Source organism: Glandiceps talaboti, chromosome 5, assembly GCF_964340395.1.
Source record: "Glandiceps talaboti chromosome 5, keGlaTala1.1, whole genome shotgun sequence".
NCBI lineage: Eukaryota > Metazoa > Hemichordata > Enteropneusta > Spengelidae > Glandiceps > Glandiceps talaboti.
In genome coordinates this window covers 21,253,612-21,275,948 of record NC_135553.1, presented here as the reverse complement: position 1 = coordinate 21,275,948, position 22,337 = coordinate 21,253,612, and the positions used below count along the sequence as shown (strand labels likewise).

The 22,337-nt window shown below is 35.3% G+C and overlaps 1 protein-coding gene across 1 annotated transcript in view; it reads left to right on the top strand.

The window, feature by feature from the left end:
• Nucleotides 1–4,063: 4,063 nt before the first annotated feature.
• The window catches only part of LOC144435485 (transient receptor potential cation channel subfamily M member-like 2), a 45,639-nt gene continuing 27,365 nt past the window's right edge, over nt 4,064–22,337 (top strand). Inside the window, exons 1-10 of the mRNA XM_078124079.1 lie at nt 4,064–4,166; nt 5,402–6,115; nt 8,054–8,148; nt 9,016–9,178; nt 10,409–10,589; nt 13,217–13,389; nt 14,113–14,326; nt 15,504–15,669; nt 19,348–19,486; nt 20,953–21,025. Coding sequence (XP_077980205.1) covers nt 5,498–6,115; nt 8,054–8,148; nt 9,016–9,178; nt 10,409–10,589; nt 13,217–13,389; nt 14,113–14,326; nt 15,504–15,669; nt 19,348–19,486; nt 20,953–21,025 — 1,822 coding nt within the window. The 5' untranslated portion in view covers nt 4,064–4,166; nt 5,402–5,497. The remainder of the gene's footprint in view (nt 4,167–5,401; nt 6,116–8,053; nt 8,149–9,015; nt 9,179–10,408; nt 10,590–13,216; nt 13,390–14,112; nt 14,327–15,503; nt 15,670–19,347; nt 19,487–20,952; nt 21,026–22,337) is intronic.

The window sequence follows — 22,337 nt, the reverse complement described above, 5'->3', positions numbered from 1 at the left end:
TTTTGAAAATTGTCCATCCAAAAGTTCATTTTCTTGACACCCCGGCCCAGCATCCGCTCACACACACACACACACACACACACACACACACACACACACACACACACACACACACACGCGCGCGCGCGCGCGCGCGCATGCATAACACTACTACTTCGAGATAGATGTCCAGAGTAAAGTAGTTTAACATAACGTAACATAACATAACATGACATTACATGACACGACACAACATAACATAACATAACATAACATAACATAACATAACATAACATAACATAACAGTGGCGTGAGGTCAACCTTACTTATTTCTATTTGAAAGTTTTCAGTTTTCCCACATTTACAGCTGTATCATTTTACTGATGGGTTTCAAAAAATATATATATCTACTCCGATTAATTACAGAACCACTAACTTCTATATTTACTGAAATCTCCCTTACGATGGAATGAATATAATGTTTGTTACAGGCATTCGCGTTTGATGGGTCAAAGTCTACGTAGGTTGTTTGCTGTCTCTGCAATTACCACAACTGAGTAAGTCATAGTATAGTTTTAGACAAGACCAAGACATGAAACGTCAAATTTGACGAAAGACAAAACGGCGACGGCGAAATTATTGCAAAACTTCCATCTTATAAAGCTTTGGTATGGACCAATTTATATTACTTTACATCTAGTCTTTCAACCTGTAAAAATGTTCAGCATATCTTCAAACGATTATTTTGATAGAATACTCTAATAGTTTGTATTATATGAATGAGCTTCAACAGAAAGTAATTTTCACTTCATATTTTCCTAGTAAGATGTGTTTTGGTATTGCATAGCTACAATACATCGTCTTTTTTCCTCACTTCAAGCAAGCCCTACACCCAAATATTACATATAATGTGAGTTTTAAACCTTAAAATAGGGTAATACCTCACAGTCAGTACACTCTAGTCCAGGTCCTCCAAGGTAATGCTGGTATTTGTATGGTTTCTATGGCGTTGTTGCAACGAAATGTATAAACCATTTCATGTTGTATAGCGCAGCGCCTCGTGTAACCAAATCACACATAGTCAGTATTATGTTGGCTCAATCGGTTAGTGTGATATATCACGATTTACACAGACATTAAGTTTAGATTTTTAAACACAAACAAAGCTAAACACGTAACAGGTGTATTTAAAACTGGTAGACGTTAAACGTTAGATCACACGGTTGAGCACTGTGTACCAAACGCATGTTTCTTATCGTTACGATAACAAAATATCAATGGACGTCGACCATGCCGATATTAAATATAAGAATGAACCCTGCCCCGGCTCAACAGTCTATAGACGAAGACATAATTCAATAACTTACCTTTTAGAGTTATGCTTGCCTTACCATACTATACAATCAACGTATACCACTGTGGCTACAGAGAGAAGACCATACATTTCGTCATGGTTACATTGGACGCTATGAAGCGGTTCACGATAATAACCTTTTGTAATACGACCCCTTAGATTTATAATACTAAATATATAGTTGTAACTTCCCTTTTAAAGGTCAGACAATTTCACATAGACTATATAGACTCTATTGTCCTGTTTGAACTATGGACCATGCAGTCTGACCATGCACGTCTGAATATATATCTTTGCATCTTGTTGTCAGGTATTTCTTACACACGTTGGAACTCAGTATACATATGATGTTTACATTTAATCGCTCACTTGTGTGTTCACGATTATCTGATCTCAGCATGCACCTTTATATAAAGAATTATTATTTCAAACGTCAGTGATATCGATTTTACTTGTTGTTAGGGGGTATATAAATTGTATGTAGGTATGCGTATGTGTATGTATGTATGTATGTATGTATGTATGTATGTATGTATGTATGTATGTATGTATGTATGTATGTATGTATGCATGCATGCATGCATGCATGCATGCATGCATGCATGTATGCATGTATGTATGTATGCATGTATGTATGTATGTATGTATGTATGTATGTATGTATGTATGTATGTATGTGTGTATGTATGTATGTGTGTATGTATGTATGTATGTATGTATGTATGTATGTATGTATGTATGTATGCATGTATGTATGTATGCATGCATGTATATATTCATGTATGTATGTCCCCAAAATAGTTGAACACATGTAAAGTACAGTCGGGCTTCTTTAGCAGATCCGAGAAAGTTTCCGAAGTGATATTTTATCACCCAACTTTGATAGCTGTAATTGATAACAAGTGTCATAAAGACATAGGTTTGACTTGACTTCTAACGAAAAAAAAGAGAGTGTAAATGCACAATTACAATGATTGTATCACATGAGGATAAGAAGGAAGTATGGAAGGGAGAACTTACACCTCCGGGTGGAAGGACGTACCTCTATGGTATCAACATGACAACAAACATACATGTACACGCAATAAAAATAGACTTTTTAGACTAGATTTTGCGTTGGCGTGTTCAGTTCTTCATTTATTTTTAAGTCGTAATTTATCTTAGGTATGACGTCAACCCGGTATGACGTCACCCCTACACGTTTCGTTCCTATGATTGCATGATATCTTTCTGTTTCCGTTTTAAATTAAATTTGTTGTAATTATATTCTCAAGACAATCGTGGAGATTAATACTTAGTATCTTGTCTTTCGCATCAGCTCCTCCGAACAATAAAATTTACACTACAGTTTCATCAAACCTTTGTATTTTTGTATAATGTTGTCCGTGCAAGACAAAATTTGTTTGAAAGTCTGACTTTGCAGAACAACCACAGAATTCAAACACACGTTTCGACAATTCGTAACACTGTCACATATTGTCGTAAACCGTCAACGTCTGTCCTCCCTTTTCCGGTTTAACGGTACCTCACGTAGCCCCCCCCCCCCTCAATAGACAGCAGTGTATTTTTTATACTCGTGTAGTAGTAGTAGTAGTAGTAGTAGTAGTAGTAGTAGTAGTAGTAGTAGTAGTAGTAGTAGTTGTTGTTGTTGTTGTTGTTGTTGTTGTTGTTGGTGGTGGTGGTGGTGGTGGTGGTGGTGGGGTGGTGGTGGTGGTGGTGGTGGTGGTGGTGGTGGTGGTGGTGATGGTGGTGGTGATGGTGGTGGTGGTGGTGGTGGTGTGTTGTTTATTGAATTGTGTCAGCGAAAGAAAAAGAAACTTTGCACATGGCTTGCGAGAAAACACCCAGTGGTCAGACATGAACAATGCTACAATAATAACTGTTGACTGTTGGCTTGGAAGATTTATTCACTTTCATGACCTACGAAATAGTGGTTATTTTTTTCACATGGATTTGTCTTTTAAAAATCAGATTTATGGGTCCATAATGAAAAGTAAAACGATGAAATACAATCAATTATAAATCCGTTTATTTTCACAAAGTTTACGCAAGAATATTTCTAGTAATGTTTCGATGGACAACACGGACCAGTGAAAACCCCGGATATATAGAAACAAGAAGAGAGAATAAAAGATAATGTTTTATAACAGATAAATATATCAGACTAAGAAACTGTAGTTTCTCTTCCGGAATGAAAATATCAAATGATTATAAGCTTACACGTACGTATACTGACTCTGAGCTTTAAAATTGCCGCATGATTAACAATAACATATAATTCAACTTCTATTTTTCAAATGTACCAGCTTATACGCTACATAAAATAATATTAGAAATATTTGTTACGTAAACATTCTTTATTTTCTCAAGACATACGAAACTAAAATAAAACCACAGAAAGATTTTTTTACAAGGAGATGGTGCCCGGGATGGTGTGCAGTGGGAGGGGATCCGTCAACGCCCTCAACGATAGTTCCGTAGCTCACTTCGTTTATTGCTAAGAAATGAATTTTTGTACTTTCTGACCGTTTATTTCTTGAGAAATTTATGCCGATTTCAGATAAAAAACACTCTGGCATTTATAAGTGCATGATACGTATGCATAATATACACCTTTGATGGCATTAGAGTCATCTACACAAGAGAAATAATGACACAAACATTGCGGCCATGAAACGATTAATAAAAGTGAAATGACCCCGCAAAGGCTTCTGGGAGTCAAGACGGTGACCCCTAACGATTTTATGACACCTGAGATCGCTCAATGGGACAGCTGTTTTTAGCATGATTTTATCTGTCCTTCGAAATGTCAACCATGTACATGTTTTCTCAGGTGAGTTTAAACATCACTTTAAGAAATAAGTCGATTGTAACTCTCCTATTTCTACGTTAATGTGTCGGTCTGAGCGTCAAGTGTTGCCAAGCGATACGAGTTCATGTCAACAAATTGCAATTCTTGTAGTTCTACTCACTGGTTGTGCTGTTAAATATGTCGAGTCGCTATATTACGTACTATTTATGTTATACATGGAATAAGCAGCATTAACATTAAAATACATGATTACAAATCCTGATATATTTGTTGAAATATTTAAATTCAGCGTGACTTCTCGTTTCGACGATTTCAGATTGGTTCATGGTGACATGTGCACAAGACTGAACAGCTTAAAAATAGCACAACTATATTATACATTACTGACACTAATACTGAAATACCTCTCAATTGTACGATTCTGAAGTAGACAATATACATATATTAGATTTTCTGAGTTAGAATTCCTACTAATACTAGACTAAAGTACATATGAATCAAAGGCCATTATCTACCTGGAATCTATCCAGTCCTGCTTGCAAAGTTGCATACGGAGTAGTAATCTAGACCCGTGCACCATCTGCAAGCAGGACTAGAATCTATCAATCTACCATGTCAGGCTATCTGTCTATTTTATTTATTTATTTATTTATTTATTTATTTATTTATTTATTTATTTATTTATTTATTTATGTCTGTCTGTCTTCTATCTGTCTGTGTCTGTCTGTCTATCTGTCTCCATATCTATCTGTCTCGTCTGTCTGTCTGTCCGACTGTCTGTCTGTCTGTCTGTCTGTCTGTCTGTCTGTCTGTCTGTCTGTCTGTCAATCAATCAATCATCAATCCATCCATCCATCCATCTATAAGTACATATAGGTTATATAATATGAAGTGTTGATATAGTGTCCCAAGCATACATTATATTCAAAATATATATTTAGGTGCAAATGAAAGGGTTTTTATTATATTATGCTATGTACAGAATGTTCACTATATTAACAAAAGTTTGTTATAAGAGATTACAGTGGACAAAGGTATCACAAAGTAATGAACCTTGTTGTCCCTTTTCACTTTAATAGGACTAGGAGGGTGCTGAGAAATCATACAGGTGATCATGATGTTTTTCTTGCCTTGTTCAGGGCCTAGGAAGACAGGAGCTCTATACATGTATAATGTGAATTAGTACTACACATGATGTAGATAATGATATTTAGGGCATTTGTTTGTGACACCCCCTGCTTTTTTTTTTATTGCAGTGATATTTATAACACATCATCATTTCCAAATGTCTGACAAAGCTGTCAATTGGATTATGATTTCCTACTAGTGTGGTTGAACTGAGTGATTTGACAATGAATCGCAGTAAGAGAGATCCTAAAGTCAGTCCAAGCGATGAAGACTCTGATCAATTCAGTCTTGGAAGTGGCAGTAGTGTGCCCCAGTCGGACGAGCTGCCTTTGGTTGCCATGGAAACAGCAGGAGACAGGGGAAACAGACCAAGACCCAGGAGTAGTCGAAAGAGAACAAGTATGAGTGACGTGAATGAGGAAGATGATGAGATGAAGGAAGCTGAATTTGGAGGAGAGAAAAGTGGTGGCGAGAAAAAGTATCTTCCTCCTGGACATGGTAACTTTGCATTTTTTGGTGATGCTGGACCTGCCACTACCGGTACTAGTAGTAGTAGTAGTAGTAGTGCACCCCAGCCTAGGCCTAGAACCAAACCGGTATCTGCAAAGACATCAACTGTACCAACAGTATCCATAGTAGAGCCAGGAAAAGAAGAAACTAGAAGTACCCCTAAAACTCCAAGATTTGCTGATGTGGCACAGAAGGTATTTGAGAGAGAATTGATTAGCAATCCTCAGGACAGTCCCAAACCTGGTTATGGCAGTAGTATACATATCGGTGTCAATGGAGAAAGAAGAATTAGTGCTAGTTATGGTAGAAGGAGAGCAAATACGAACACACCTGTAAGTACTCCTGTCTCAGTTGTCTTGTCTAGGCTAAATTCTCAAGACATACAAGTCATGTACTCCAATAGTTTCATCTATTTATACATGAAAGTTGCTGTTGATTGCACAGCATATTAATTTCATATATTGATTATTATTTTCATAATTTTTTTCCAACATTACGTTGAGGGAAAATAAAGGGTGGCATGAGGGGCCTTGTCGCTATGAGTTCAAGACAGTGGAAAAATCCATATGTCATGAGTATTTTCTGGTTGAATGAAGAAAATATTGGAAAGTAATATAACTTGTGTTATACCATGCACAAGCCAAAAATATGGAATATATACTCTGGTCATTCTAAGTGATGACAACGCACGTCTATGTTACGACAACACGTGTCTGCGTCACTGGTTCTGCCATGTTCGAAATGAATCAAAACGGTAAAAATTGCCATTACTTTCCCCGATTTTCTTTCATAGTACTGGCACTGGTATAATTATGTTATTCTCCAATATTTTTCTTCATTCAGCCAGAAAATACTCATGGCCTAAGGGGGTTGTCACTACAGGTCTAGCAACTCGTAGTGACAAAGGCCCCTTAGGTCACTTGTATTTTCCTTGGCTGCACAAGGAAAAATATTGGAGAATAACATCTAAATATACTGTTATTGGTCTTAATGGAAATGGCCATCTGTCCTGAATTGCATTTGTGCACAAACATCATTGCAACAACATTTATATCAGGCTCCATCAATTAAATACTTTGTTTGTCATCGTTGACTTTCCCTAAAACCTACAAAAAATGTACCAGGCAGACGGGCAAAAACACAAACACAGAAAAAACTCCACAATGCTAGCACTTTTCTGTTGATTCATTTTCTTTTTGTACTCTATAATATCTAATACACTGTTGAAAGTAAATGTCAAAGTTCAAAACTTGGTTGTTTCAGTTAAACAACTATCGAACTATTTAGATATATGTGTAGTTTTTCTGAAGATATTTAAATGGTCTTTCCATTTGAAAAATCCCAGTAATATGAACTTGAAGTACGGCCAGTTTGAGCAACACAAAACGTGTTTGTGGAGTCATACTGGGTGAATGTTTATTTAGTAGCCGCTTAGAATCTGCAGGCTGTAGGGTCGAGACCCCATCGATGCTAATTTTGTTTCTGAGTAGCTAAAGTCCTTGGGCAAGATTTGAACCATGACTGTGCCTTAGTCAACCCAGCTGTATAATTGGGGACCTAGTAGGATAGAGGTTGCAATGTGAATGCTTTGATCCTATGAACTTATAAGGGGTGCAATTGATTGTATGCTCCCCAGGGAGTATAAGTAAGTATAATTTATAAAGGACCGTTGTGCCTTTCGGAGCCAGGGGTAATAATTGTAAAGCACTTTCAGCACCCAGACTGGATGGAAAAGCGCTATATAAGAACAAACGTTATTATTTGTCTTTTGTATATCTATTGACAAACTTACCTGCACTTGGATGGCAAACAGCACCTTACAGTAAATAGTCAAAATCATTGCTTTTCTTAATGTTTTTATGTAAATTATATGACAATTGTTATTGTCTGAATGATAGTCTTGGTGAATACCATGCAGTGTAGGGCTCAAAATTAAGTTTTTTCTTTGGTAGTCCTAGGGGGCTACCAATTTCAGAACTTGGTAGCCCAAGGATTGTGACCTGTAGTCCCATATTCCTGACCTGAAAACTGATTTCCTCTATTGGAAATATGTGTTATTATAATACTTTTATGTCCATAAATCTTCCATCCGGGCCTCATCACATAATCAGTGGTAGCCTGAGTGGGCTACCATCAGCAAATTATGGTAGCCCCATGACAAGAATTGGTAGTCTGTGGGCATGTGACTACTGTTAATTTTGAGCCCTGTCAGTGTTAACAGTTTCAGCCAATTTAAGTTTCATGTCTCGATCTTTTAATATCATCACCAGAATGACATCATAAAAGAATTTGTGAGTAAAAATATCTTCCAAAGACGATGTATCAAATTTGTTAAAGACGAAAAGTGGCAGAGTACAGATCAAAGGTAAGGAGGTTTTAAATTGTATCTGGAGGAGACCCCAGTAGAAATACATATTTATTGATTTCATGTGTTATCCTTGGAAGTACTTTTATGAGTATATTTACATTTGTAGAATCATGATCATAGTGGCCAACCTTGAATCTGCAGGTTACAGGTTTGAGCCCCATCGTTGTCATTTGTTTCCGAGTGGCTAAAGTCCTTATGTAAGATTTGAACCACAATTGTGCCCCAGTCAACCCAGCTGTATAATTGGGGACCTGGTAGGAGAGAGGTTGCAATGTGAATGCTTTAATCCTATATGCTTATAGAGGCTGCAATGGGTTGTATGGTCCTCAGGGAGTTGAGGAAGTAAAGGGCTGTTGTGCCACTATAGATCCATGCCAGGGGTAATAATTGTAAAGCACTTTGAGCACAGAGTGGGAAAGTGCTATATAAAAAGACAACATTATTATCATCATTAGACATTTATAGACCAACTAAATACAGCTAGCATTGGGAGCATTCACCACAAGACTGTACATAATAAATACATACATTTAATGTTGTTGTTTTACTACTTGCTAGACCACTTTTACTACACACTGCAGGATTGTGATTAAAGAGATGATAGTAATCTTAACTTTTTAGCCGACCCCCCCCCCCCCCCCCTCCTAACAATCATGCTGTCTTCGGATTCAGTGATAAAAATGTGATCAAGTAAAAGAACAACATCAACTTACAAAGTGATCAACTTGTAAATGTATTCATGTGTCTTGTCTAATCAGAAAGCCATTTTTTTAATTTTGATGATGTTTAACATGAATAAAATCATGACGTTTAACATCCCATATCAGAAGTAATATTTTGCGTTAAACATTTTTTTTTTCATAGGCTTGAAATGTGTTGTTGTGGACGGTTACAACCTGATCACACAGGACATGTAGAGCAAAGTAATGGGCCATGGAAAATAGAAACCTGCACAACTATAGAACCTGCTAATAGCTTTGGTCAGATTGAATTCGTTGGCTACGGACAAGGGAAGAAAAAAGCTCCGGTAAGAAACATTTTTCATTCACGCCTAATTATTTTTTATCATTCAGTCTTTGATGTGTGAGGATGTAATACCCAAGTTTTTCACATTTAGTTTCGATGGTATATTTATTCTGTAGTTTGTAATCATGGTATTCTTGTACGTGAGATTTATAAAGTTGAATACAATTGAGCAAATATGACAAATGAGTTTGTTTGTGGATAGTTTGAAAACCTGACAACTGTGGTGTTTGTCAAATCACAAAATGTGACAGAAATCTAATCTAGTGTACCGTACTCTCTTGGGTCAAGGATTTTGCTTTCAAAATTGTTACACTCATTTTGGAGAATAGAAAAGAAATATACCGCAATACACTGGCAAAAAAAAAGGAAAGGAAAATAAGGGGAGAGGAAAATAAAAAAAAAAGAGGTGTGTGTTTGTATTGCTCAAACTACATTGTATTTGCACGGTCACACCATAGAAATTACATTGTATTTAATATACCTCAAGTATACACACTTGTACTTGAAGGTCATCCAAGGTCAAACATTGCAGTATTGATCGGTAATACAACTGACACCATTCTTCATGACAATAGAAAATTTTGGCAGAAATTTTTTTTTCCTCCCAGAAAATTTCATTTCATTGACGTAAATATTATATTCTGACTAACATACGTGATAGTATGAGAAGGACATTTATTAGTTTTGAATGTTAGGATATCTTAACCCTTTCATGACTAGAGACGAGTTTACATAATATCGGGACCCAATTTATATGATTATTTTCATAATTACAATAATATTACTTTATTAGGAAGTAACATTTCTTTGATTCCAGTCTAAAATGAAGTTGATATATGCCAAAAACTTACATAAAACAAGAATTTTGTCCTAACAATTTTGGCGGGAATGTTTTCAGTATTGAATGTTAGGATATCTTAAACTCTAAAAATATCTGAGTACTCTGTGTCTTCATTTTAGATATGTTTCAGGATCACAAAATGCCTTCTTCCTTTTTTTTTGGCTAAGATTTTGGAATTTATCGATCCAGTTCTAGATATGGCTCCAATTTTGTTGATTGTACTTGTGGCAATAAGTTTATTTACACCTATTTTAGTAGTGTGAACATTGAAAAAATGATTTTGGAACTTCGATAGATTTTAATTTACTGAGTCTGCTTCTCTAAGAAAAAAGCTCTGGTAAAATTAAAAAAAAATTTAAAAAATCAATTTTTGTGTATATATACTTATAGTATGTACGTGTAGACTACAAGACTGATCCTGAAATAATTTGGAAGTTATTAACCGAACACTGGAGATTGAAACCACCCAATGTATTGATATCTGTAACTGGAGGAGCCAAAGACTTCATATTGAAAGACAGACTTCGTGCATTGTTCCATAAAGGTTTGATGAAAGCAGCCACTAGTACAGGTATGTATATTCATTCCTGGCTTAATACACCCACGCAGTGAGATCAGGCAGTATTTGCTGTGTAACAGTTTAAAACATGCCAACCTGTAGTTCATCGTCATGGCGATGACCCAAGCTAACCTCTCCATAGATAATGGTACATACTGTCCCAGTTGTCAGTTTGTGAAACCTAACCCTACACATGTGGTTATAACAGTAAACTTTGTTATATACTGTCACTGATACAAGTGATATAATACTATTAAAGTAGTCTGAATCACTCCATAGTGTTATAATTTTTTTTTTCAGTACAACAAGAAATGAAAGTTTCCTCAAATAGGCAACTAAAAAATCAACAGTTAGTATTCCTCTGGGTCAGAGAGAACAAAACTTTACTGGGTGATGTATTTAAGTTTACAGCTTATTCCCTTAAAAAGAGTGTGTCTCTTCATAGGAAGGTCATGTGTGTTTTATACATTGAGTAGATAACATGTTTGATTGACTGTAGTAAGTGACAAAAGGTGTACTACCATACATAGCGGTACGCTCTACAATTACATATAATGTTAAGTTATAAATGTATGTCACACACACTGTACATGGTACAGTGCTACTTTATCATAGCATGTTAGCATTAATGTCATTTTGAATATAATATAATTATGTGGAGTCATGCTGGATGAATTGTTAGAGTGGCTGGCTTGGAATCTGCAGGTTGCAGGTTCAAGCCTGTCACCGCTTGTGCCATTTCTGAGTTGCTGAAGTCTTTTTTGAACCATGAATGTGTATCGGTCAACCCAGCTGTATAATTGGGGATCTGGTAGGATAGAGGTTGCAATGTAAATGCTTTTAATTCTATGAGCTTATAAAGGCTGCAATGGATTGTATAGCTTGCCAGGGAGTTGAGGAAGTACAAATGGCCATCATGCTGCCATTGATCCGTGTCAGGGGTAATAATTGTGCGTTGAGCTCTCAGGAGAAAAGGCGTTTTTATAAATTCACATCTCTTCATCATCATTATCATTGTACTTTAATTAGCAAATACTTGCTTTATAGTCAATAATATTATCAATTGAAGGAAAGTGATGTCATGCATGTCAAACGATGATTACCAAAATGCAATTACATTAAAGTAATTAGTTGTAATTTAAAAAGAAATATAAATGTCAATGTGCATCTGAAATACATGACTAGTATATCGGTAATTTACTACTTACCTAATTAGAGTACTGCAATATTTTCAACAGATGCAGTTTTTGGAGATGTTAAACAGTTACTGTATCATTTTATTCATAAATATCAAAATCAGGATAAGTAAACAAATAGCTTTATTTCTGACAGACCAATTGATGGCATAATATACAAACAAAATGTGCTACCAGTAGATATACGACTATTTGAATAACACATGAATATGAATATGTGTATGTGTATGTGTATGTGTATTGGTATTGGTATCTGTATCTGTATCTGTATCTGTATCTGTATCTGTATCTGTATCTGTATCTGTATCTGTATATGTGTCTGTGTCTTTGTCTGTGTCTGTATCTGTATCTGTATCTGTATCTGTATCTGTATCTGTATCTGTATCTGTGTCTGTGTCTGTGTCTGTATCTGTATCTGTGTCTGTGTCTGTGTCTGTGTCTTTGTCTGTATCTGTATCTGTATCTGTATCTGTATCTGTATCTGTATCTTTGTCTGTATCTGTATCTGTATCTGTATCTGTATATTATCACTCTGTTGTGCAGACTATAAAATATGACATGGACTTAGTACATTGCAAAGATTAGTGTGTTATTTATAGTATAACATGATATTAGAGCTTTTAGGAATGTCTGATTATATTATAAAATAATACTTTTAAAATAGCATGATTGTTTTAAAAAATTCACTGACTGTACTGTAAAACCTTGCAAAGTGTTTGTCATGACAAATATTAGATGCTATATTCCCCAATATTCTTTCTTCGCACAGTCAAAGGAAACTACGAGTGACCTAAGGGGCCTTTGTCGCTATGAGTCACTAGACTCCTAGTGACAAAACCTTAGGTCATGAGTATTTTCCAGCTGAATGAAGAAAACAAATATTGGGGAATAATAATTATTCTCCTCAAGCATAATTTATGAAAAAACATTGGGAAAAAATAATGACAATTTGGAATGTTTTGCCTTGTATTTCCAGCACTGCAAAACCAGTGCTGTAGAACAACCAGGGTGTACAATCCATAAATTCTGTTCAAAGACTGTCAAATATCTTTGCTTCATTATATAAATACTCTTATGAGTGACCTAAGAGGTCTTTGTCACTACGAGTCGATACATGAGTAGTGACAACCCTTAGGTCACAAGTATTTTCTGGCTGAATGAAGGAAACTATTGGAGAAAATAACATCATTATACCAGAGCCAGTAGTATCAAAGAAAAATTGGGGAAAGTAATGGGAGTTTTGAATGTTTTGGCCCATATTTCGAACACAGCAGAACCAGTGATGTAGACACGCGTTGTCGCGACATAGACACATGTTATTGTGACGTAGAATGACCAGAGTATGTATTTCATATTTTTGGTTCTCGTGCATCATGGTATAATTACATTTTATTCCAGGGCTGTAAGATTCCTATTCATTGGATTTTATATTTTGTACAACAGGAGCATGGATTATCTCAGGAGGTACAGCAGAAGGTGTAATGAAAGTAGTGGGTGAAGCAGTCAATGAGGAAGGTAGAGAACATACCCATGATGATGAGAAACCAGTATATGCCCTAGGTATTGCTACGTGGGGTATAGTTGATAACAGAGAAGCCTTGGATGGATCTAGGAAGGTAAACACTACGGGGGTGAGGGGGGGGGGGGTTGATGAATATGGGTATTGGATCTTCCATTGTCAGATATAGTGTTATCAAAAGGATGTCTCAGCAGATGTCTCTAGCAAGAATCAGATCGTGCATTATTCTTGTGTTGAAGTTAACTTCATCTTCTTTTTTAATGATAAATAACAGTACACTAGAGTCACGTGAGAAAGTATTTTGTGAAAAAGTGGAAGTACGTGTGAAGGAGAAAAACTTCCAAAGTGATGTACATGTAAATGCATGTAACTCCACAATACACTGTGTTTGTGGTATGTTTTCTAGGGTTTTTTTTAGGGATAACGTCACTTGGCAAGCTCTTTGAGATTTATACATTACACACAAGTTATTTCATGTACAGCCATTTCAAAGTAGCATTAAATAAAAGAACTTTATCGTCAGCATAATGCATTAAAATCATTATAAAACTGGATGAAATTTTGCCAGTATTATGTAGGTATATATTATTTATTTTATCGATGTACACGTCCTTGGAAATTTGACATATTTAGATATTATAACAGTTTGCATATGTATGTATTTGAAATGAGAACTTTGTGGTTATTGTGTGTTTTGTTTTTATCAGTAAAGAATAATGAAGTTCCGATGCTCAAATTTATTGCCATGGCAATCCTACAACAATGAACTCTGGCTTGTACACTTTTAATCTAAATCTAAATATTTATTTGTTGATTTCAGCATAACAATTTGTGGCCTGCTATGTATCCATCTGAAGGATTACGAAGTGTTAAAAACAGCGCCGCTTTGGATTGTAATCATACGCATTTCATATTGGTTGATGACGGAAGGATTTCCAAATATGGTGCCGATATTGAACTCAGAGCAACTCTGGAAAAATACATCGCAAACGAGAAATTCATATCAGAAAAAAAAGATTGCTCAACATCTCATTGTAAGTGTAACAGAAGTTCTAAATACAAAATAATGTACAACTGAATCCCATGATGTGTGAGTGCCAGTGTGACGTACATACATGAGGGTATTTGCACGAGTGTTTGCAGTGTTCTTTGTGGCCATACGCTCGTCACCAGTGGAAGTGCAGCAGAAAACACTGTGAGCATGAGTTCAAATACCCCTGAGTACCCACACTGTGCATGCACTTTATCCTAATTAGCCATTTTGAACACTCCTCCAAAATTGCACTACATAGAATTCATTGTGTGTTTATGAAAAAGAAACAATTATTCTTGATGTAATGTTGATTGTTTTTTTTTTACCCATTAGAAAGATAATAACTGCATATAGTGTTTTGACAGGCGTTATGATAGATCTAAGTTAGAGATATGACTTTGGTGTCTTGACATGCATTATGATAGGTGTATATAGCACTGCCATTCATTGTGAGCCGTTTTAAACCTATAGGGCATGAATAAATCATGTTTCAAAACTTTTACACAGATTTTTATTTTTAACAATATTTTGTCATCAGATGTCAAAAGAAATAATTTTGTCCAGTGAAGTGATCATCACGTTGAAGTATAGTCATGTACACCGAGTTGATATATTTAGGTCATGGCAGGGTGTTTATTACTGCAACACAGTTTATTTACAGAATCACCAGCCATCCTTATAAAAATATGTGTTTACATGGATATATGATAGATGTTATGAGATATGGCATGTTGTTTGCCAAGTTTAGTTTGTAGCCTCTTGGACACCAAAAACAAATAAAACAGAATACAAGGCCCAGCTGTATTTATCATATTCAAATATCTTGGTAACAATGAGAGAATAACAATTGTTCTCTTGTTAACACTAGATGGCAGTACATGACTTGTAGTTATAATGTGTTAGTCCCCTAGTAAACTGTATGACAGAGGGCCAGGTACACTGTATGACAGCGGGCCAGGTACCATGGATATTTATGTAAGTTATCTTACGACCACACGTGACATGGTCTTCAAAGAAGAGAGAAAGTAAAATCAGAGAACAATTGTAAAGTCGTGTGTTGCTACATGCATTTGATATAAATTGATGTGACCGACTGAGCTTAGTCAATGTTGCACTGTCAGGAGTACATATTTACATCATCAAGGTTGATAAAAGATTCTCAAACATTTGTTTCACAGGTGAGAGGGTGCCAGTGGTGTTAGTGGTGGTAGAGGGTGGTCCCAACACTTTGAAGACAGTGTATGAATCTACAGAAAAAAATATGCCAGCTGTTATTGTGGAAGGAAGTGGTAGGGCCGCAGATGTCATTGCGTATGCGTACAAGAAAACCAAACCAAGTCACAGGTTAGTGTGATACAAATGTACACAGGAGGAGAGAGAGAGAGAAGGATTGAAATTTGAACAGTTATAGAACAAATGGATAGAAAAAAATAATAAAATATCTGAAAAAAATATATGATCATATGAAAATAGCAATGCATTATTTAGAGCTTACATGTACAACTATTCTCACATGACTGTTACAAATTGATAACTGGTTCTAACATAGAACTAACAACTATCCTCACACGACTGTTACAAATTGATAACTGGTTCTAACAGAACTAACAACTATCCTCACATGACTGTTACAAATTGATAACTGCTTCTAACATAGAACTAACAACTATTCTCACACGACTGTTACAAATTGATAACTGCTTCTAACATAGAACTTACAACTATCCTCACATGACTGTTACAAATTGATAACTGCTTCTAACATAGAACTTACAACTATCCTCACATGACTGTTACAAATTGATAACTGGTTCTAACATAGAACTAACAACTATTCTCACATGACTGTTACAAATTGATAACTGCTTCTAACATAGAACTAACAACTATTCTCACACGACTGTTACAAATTGATAACTGCTTCTAACATAGAACTTACAACTATCCTCACATGACTGTTACAAATTGATAACTGGTTCTAACATAGAACTAACAACTATTCTCACACGACTGTTACAAATTGATAACTGGTTCTAACATAGAACTTACAACTATTCTCACACGACCGTTACAAATTGATAACTGGTTCTAACATAGAACTTACAACTATTCTCACACAACCATTACAAATTGATAACTGGTTCTAACATACATGTAGACTTAATACTATCCTCACATGTCTGTTACAAATTGATAATTGATTCTAACATAGAACTTACAACTATCCTCACACGACCGTTACAAATTAAAAAACCAGTTCTCCAATAGACTTGTCAATCAAACCAAAATTCTGCAATATTAAAACATGTCATTTTTTTTTCAGTAACTTTAAAATTGATATCAACCTTGAAACACATTGGAAGGCAAATGTTAAAAGAAAACATTTTTTTTCTGCTTCTGACCATATTAGTACATATGGTATCTCTGTTTTGGTTTTTTGCAAAATTATTTATTGGCTTGCAAGACTGTTCTGCATTTTTTTATTTTCTTTAATAATTTTGGGTATTTTGAAAACATTATTATTTCTATAATTTTCCTTTTTTCACATGTTATTATTTTCTATTCTCTTTATACGTTGTCGTTAGTGCATTTTATTATGAAATATCAATTTTGCTGCTAACAAAAGCATAATAAGCTCTCCCCATATCTCTTTTCAGTGTCCATAGTATGAGAGGGTAAGCTGCTAAGTGTACAAGTTTGCCATCATATTGTTTAATTGGTGTTTCTATCATGTCTATTTCATTTATCGCTATGACAATGAGCCCTAGCTAAACACATTCTATTTTACTTACAACTATACCGACATCAGACTGTGGGCGAATGGAATCTGCTACAAACAGGGAAAGTAAACAAATGAATTGGATTAGTAACACTTGGCTCAGCATGTTGGAAATACAGAGACTTGTATTATATATACACACCATTGTTTGATAAGCACAGTTTTATGGCTTCTTTATGTGCACATGAAATGCTAGGGGAACTGGAAATTTGAACATGAACCATTATGTATAGAGTCTATACTATTGTTCTTATAAAATGTAATACAAGTCTATGTACTTCCAACCTACTGTGCCAAGTGTTATTAATCCATTTCATTTGTTTACTTTCCCTGTTTGTAACAGATTCTGTTCATCTACTGTCTGATTTCTGAAGTAGTAAAAAATGACCTATCACTTTCCATATCATTATATCATGTAGCTCTGGCATTGCTTGTTTGTTTTTGATAAATGCTTTCCCTGTACTGTAACTGTTAGTAATGTACGTTTTGTAACAGCTGTGTGCTATCTTTTCCTATGTTAGCTCTGTGATAGGTACGGTTTTTATTTTGTAATTGTACAAACTTAATATCACTGACCATATGGTTTTAAAGGGAAAGGGTACTTTGTAAATTCACTATGTTTGATAAAAACTTAATAAGATAAAATGTGTTGGTTTCCTTCACTTTCACCTATCAGTACAGAGCTGGCATCGATCCAAATTTAGGTGGAAGTGATGAATAGGCTAATTTGCTTGGCAATTTACATTAAATCCATTGTTGACTGTTTCTATTGTTATTCTAACTGTGTGACAACACAAACAGTCAACAATACATTTGATGGAAGTTCCCTACCAAGACCCATGGCATGCATCACTTTCACCACAGACAATCATGGAAGACGAAACACAGACAAGAAAGTTGTCTGTGCTTTCACCTAAATTTTGATGATACCAACTCTGTACTGATATTACAAGTCTTTCACACAATCACACAATGTTCTGAATCATGACAATAGATTGTTTACATATGTTATATAACTGTGGGCAGTGCAGGCAGAAGGTGACTATGAACAGCTGCCATAAAATATGCACACTTCATTATCATCATTTCAAGGGTTTGGAAGGTTGGGCAAGGGCGGTTTTGGACACCAGGGGGCAATTAACACAGGTGATTACCTCCATCTTGAATTTGATCACCTCCCTAAAGTGAAAATGAATGAAACCAATGCATTTTATCTGATTAAACATCCAAGTTTTTATTATTAAATGAAGTGAATTCACAAGATATCTTTTCTAAGCTCTGATAGTAAGATAGAAAATCACTTGATTTGCCTTGTCTATCACCTTGCCACGTTTGCTCTGTACATATATCATAATGTGTTATAGTTAATGTTATGTTGCCTCATAAAATAAAATACAAAACCACTCGGTAGAAGTTTCAACGGACAAAATTGAGTAGATGTAAAATAGAATTGACAAAGAATTCGAAAAAATTAATACGGTTGTTTTCACTGTATGGTTAATAATCATGTTGTTTATGATTTGTATTTGTTAATTGTATTTTCACATTTTCTTTTTTTTTTTTCAAGTTTCAGCTTACCTAAACAAAAATTGTTTGGTTCCGGTTACCCAACCCAACCTAGTTTTTTACTTCCCATCCTAAACTTGTTTTTTAGATAATTCAAAAAAAATTATGAAAAAATTAAAAAGATTCACAAAGTCACGCAAGAAATAGTGATATTTGAAGATGTCATCACCTTGTGTAACCCATAGCAACGTAGACCATAGGGAAGGGCTCTAGATAAACAACAGTAAACAGAACCTCAACCAGATCAAAAAAAAAAAGTTATACAATTTTTTTTTTTATAAATCCTACCGACCTATTTTGAAATTGGGCGTTATCGGAACATAATTTTTTTATTTGGCTTTATAGATTAGATCTTTTTCTTTAAACTGTCTAATGATGGGAGGGGGGGGGGGGGCACATACAAAGCTTGATATGCAAGCGTGTTGCAAAAATGCATTGCTTAAGTGTCAGTGTGTTAGGGTGTGGCATAGAAAAAGCCATTTGTTCACCTGCTGTCAGTAAGACATTTTCTTCATGAAATAGATAATTGTAGGAAATAAGATAGGAAGATTTCTATTGGTTGCTACACTGTGGTCAACAGTGGTCAACCTCCAATAAACTCTGTATGTTATTGTTGTCATGGTTACAATATCAGTTGTATGACTAAAAGTTAAACGCCATTTCTTGGCTTTTTTCAGTGACAGCAATATCAGCAGAAACGTTGACAGGAATGATGTTAAACAATGGGTGACTAAAGCATTCAAACTAGAACCAAAAGATTCTAAAATTGAACAGTATATTGACTGGGTTCAAGCTTGTATCAGGAAAAGAAATTTGGTGAGTTTTTTTTTTTATTTCTCCAGAATTTTGTTTACTTATGATGTTAAATTGCATATCAGAAGGTAAGCAGGTCTTTCTGGATTTGCAAACATTTTTTTGACCTATTATATATATAATAATAATTTATTATGTATTACAATACTGTAGTACAGTATTAATACTGAGTACAGTATTGTAATACATAATAGTGTAGGCCACCAGCCTTAAAGTATTACATGATTGAGAAAAAAGACAAGTTTACAATTCAAGGGCTTAAATTTCATGAAAAAATAAAAAATACAAAGATCACGGAAAACATACATGAGTACTGACTCAGAGATGCTCTTAGTCATTTATTTTTGTTTTTGTTGGATTGATTTTGTTGGTCTTTTTTTTTTTCCTATATTTCCAATTAAAATAGTACTTTGAGTTTGTAAAAGAGTCACAAATCTGAGAAGGCGTATTATAAAAGTAACGAGGTAGATATTTGATTCTGACATCATGATAAAATGGACAAAGTAAACAGAAATGGTATGCATCTTCTACATTGTTGTTATTGCAATAAAGGCAAACTTTGTCTGTTTGCTGTACATGTTGGTGTCTATCTGTTTCAATATGAAGGGTATGACAAGATGTTCTAAAACGACAGAAGGCAATTCTCTGAAACACTGTACATGTAGACGTCTATCTGTTGCAATGCGAAGGGTATGACAAGACGTTCTAAAATGACAGAAGGCATCTCTGAAACACTGTACATGTAGACGTCTATCTGTTGCAATGCGAAGGGTATGACAAGACGTTCTAAAATGACAGAAGGCATCTCTGAAACACTGTACATGTAGACATCTATCTGTTTCAATGCGAAGGGTATGACAAGACGTTCTAAAACGGCAGCGGGCATATCTGAAACACTGTTTATCTATTACTTTAAATATAATTCTGGTTTGTAAATAATTTTGACCCTATTATTCTACTTACCAAGCAGTGTTATCCTACATCCACCCCAATAGTGAAATATGTTTCTAATATTACAAGAGTTTTTGTAAAGTTCTCAAACATTAGATATGTAAACCCGAACAGATCCAAAAATTGTAGCTATACTATTCTCAAATTTACAGACTGCCAGTCAAACAGACACTAGCATAGATACTCAGACAGAGATACAGACAGACAGACAGACAAACACAGACAGACAGACAGACAGACAGACAGACAGACAGACAGACAGATAGAAAGACACACTAACAGACAGACAGACAAACACAGACAGACAGACAAACAGACAGACAGATGGACAGCTTGGCAGATACAGACAGACAGACATACTCACACAGAGACAGACAGACACACATGCACGTGCATGCGCGTGCGCACGCACACACACACACACACACACACACACACACAATTATTGGATATTGTAAATATTGATACATTCCATCAGTTAATATGTTGTCTTCAATGATTTGACTATTTCTTTTCAGATTACTGTATTTCGAATGCAGGATGCAGACACCAGGGATATAGATGGCACCATTTTACATGCACTGTTGAAAGGTAAATATCATATACTTTGAAGGAAGGAAAGACATAATAAACATTGTCAAACATACAAAATAAACATGAATTGAGACAGACAGACAGACAGACAGACAGACAGACAGACAGACAGACAGACAGACAGACAGACAGACAGACACAGGGACAAACATACTTTCACATTAGACAGACAGACAGACAATCTGACTGACTGACAATAGAGATATATTGTATCAGATAGAACCTCATATACCAACAAAATGGTGATTCAGAAAGAAAACACAATTTCACAACTTCCTTCAGTTACTGTTGAATATTTCCCCATCTCAGAATTCATCATTTCAGTGTCGAACAAAATGCATGGAGTGTGCCTAAATAATGCAGAATGTACCTTGGATATAAACTGTTAAGGCTTTTTTATTATTATTATTATTATTATAACTTTATTGCAGGATACACTCCCATATACTATAAAAAACACAACATTTACATAGTACACAAGACAAACGTTAAAAAGAGCACTCTAAAATAGACAGACAGAAAAGATATTTTAAAAATACATTAAATTCATATATCTTGAAGTTATCTTCAAGCGTAAAAAACAGTCGGAGGAGAATACCGCCGAAATTAATAAGTTCGAGCTACTCTTCACCCTGTCAAAAAATCTGAAGAGTAATTTTCTTCTAAGAGCTCCAAAAGTTGGAACAGTATTTGACACGAACATAGCACTTGCACTGCAGTCACGTGCATAGCCCATAATGATTCGAAAGGCATTGTTATAAGCAACTCTGAGATCGTTTAAACTTTTGTTACTGTACAAAGACCATAATTGTGAACAATACATATTTGTACAGAAACTTCTGAACAAATAAAGTTTGACATGAGTCGAACAGAGTGGAAACTTTCGAAGAAGCGTATTGGCACGAATATAGAAGCGCCTCATTTGACTCTTAATTGCTTCATCATCAAAACAATTATCTGACATAGCATAGCCAAGGTAAGAATGCCTATGTGCCACCTCAAGTGTTTTTCCGTCTAAAGTCACCCGAGGTAAGTAGTCTATCCTAAGAGGACTCTTGCGGGGTATGAAGTACATACATTTTGATTTCTTTGGGTGATACATTATGTCATGATCGATGCCATAGCTTTCACATATTGAAATAAGCTCACGGAGACCTCTTACTGAAGGACACATTAATGCCAGGTCATCAGCGTACATAAGATGATTAATAGTTACTCCACCTATATTACAACCCTTTTTATTCGTCATCAAACGAGTACTCAGCCCATCCATGTACACGTTGAAGAGCTGAGGTGATAAAACACTACC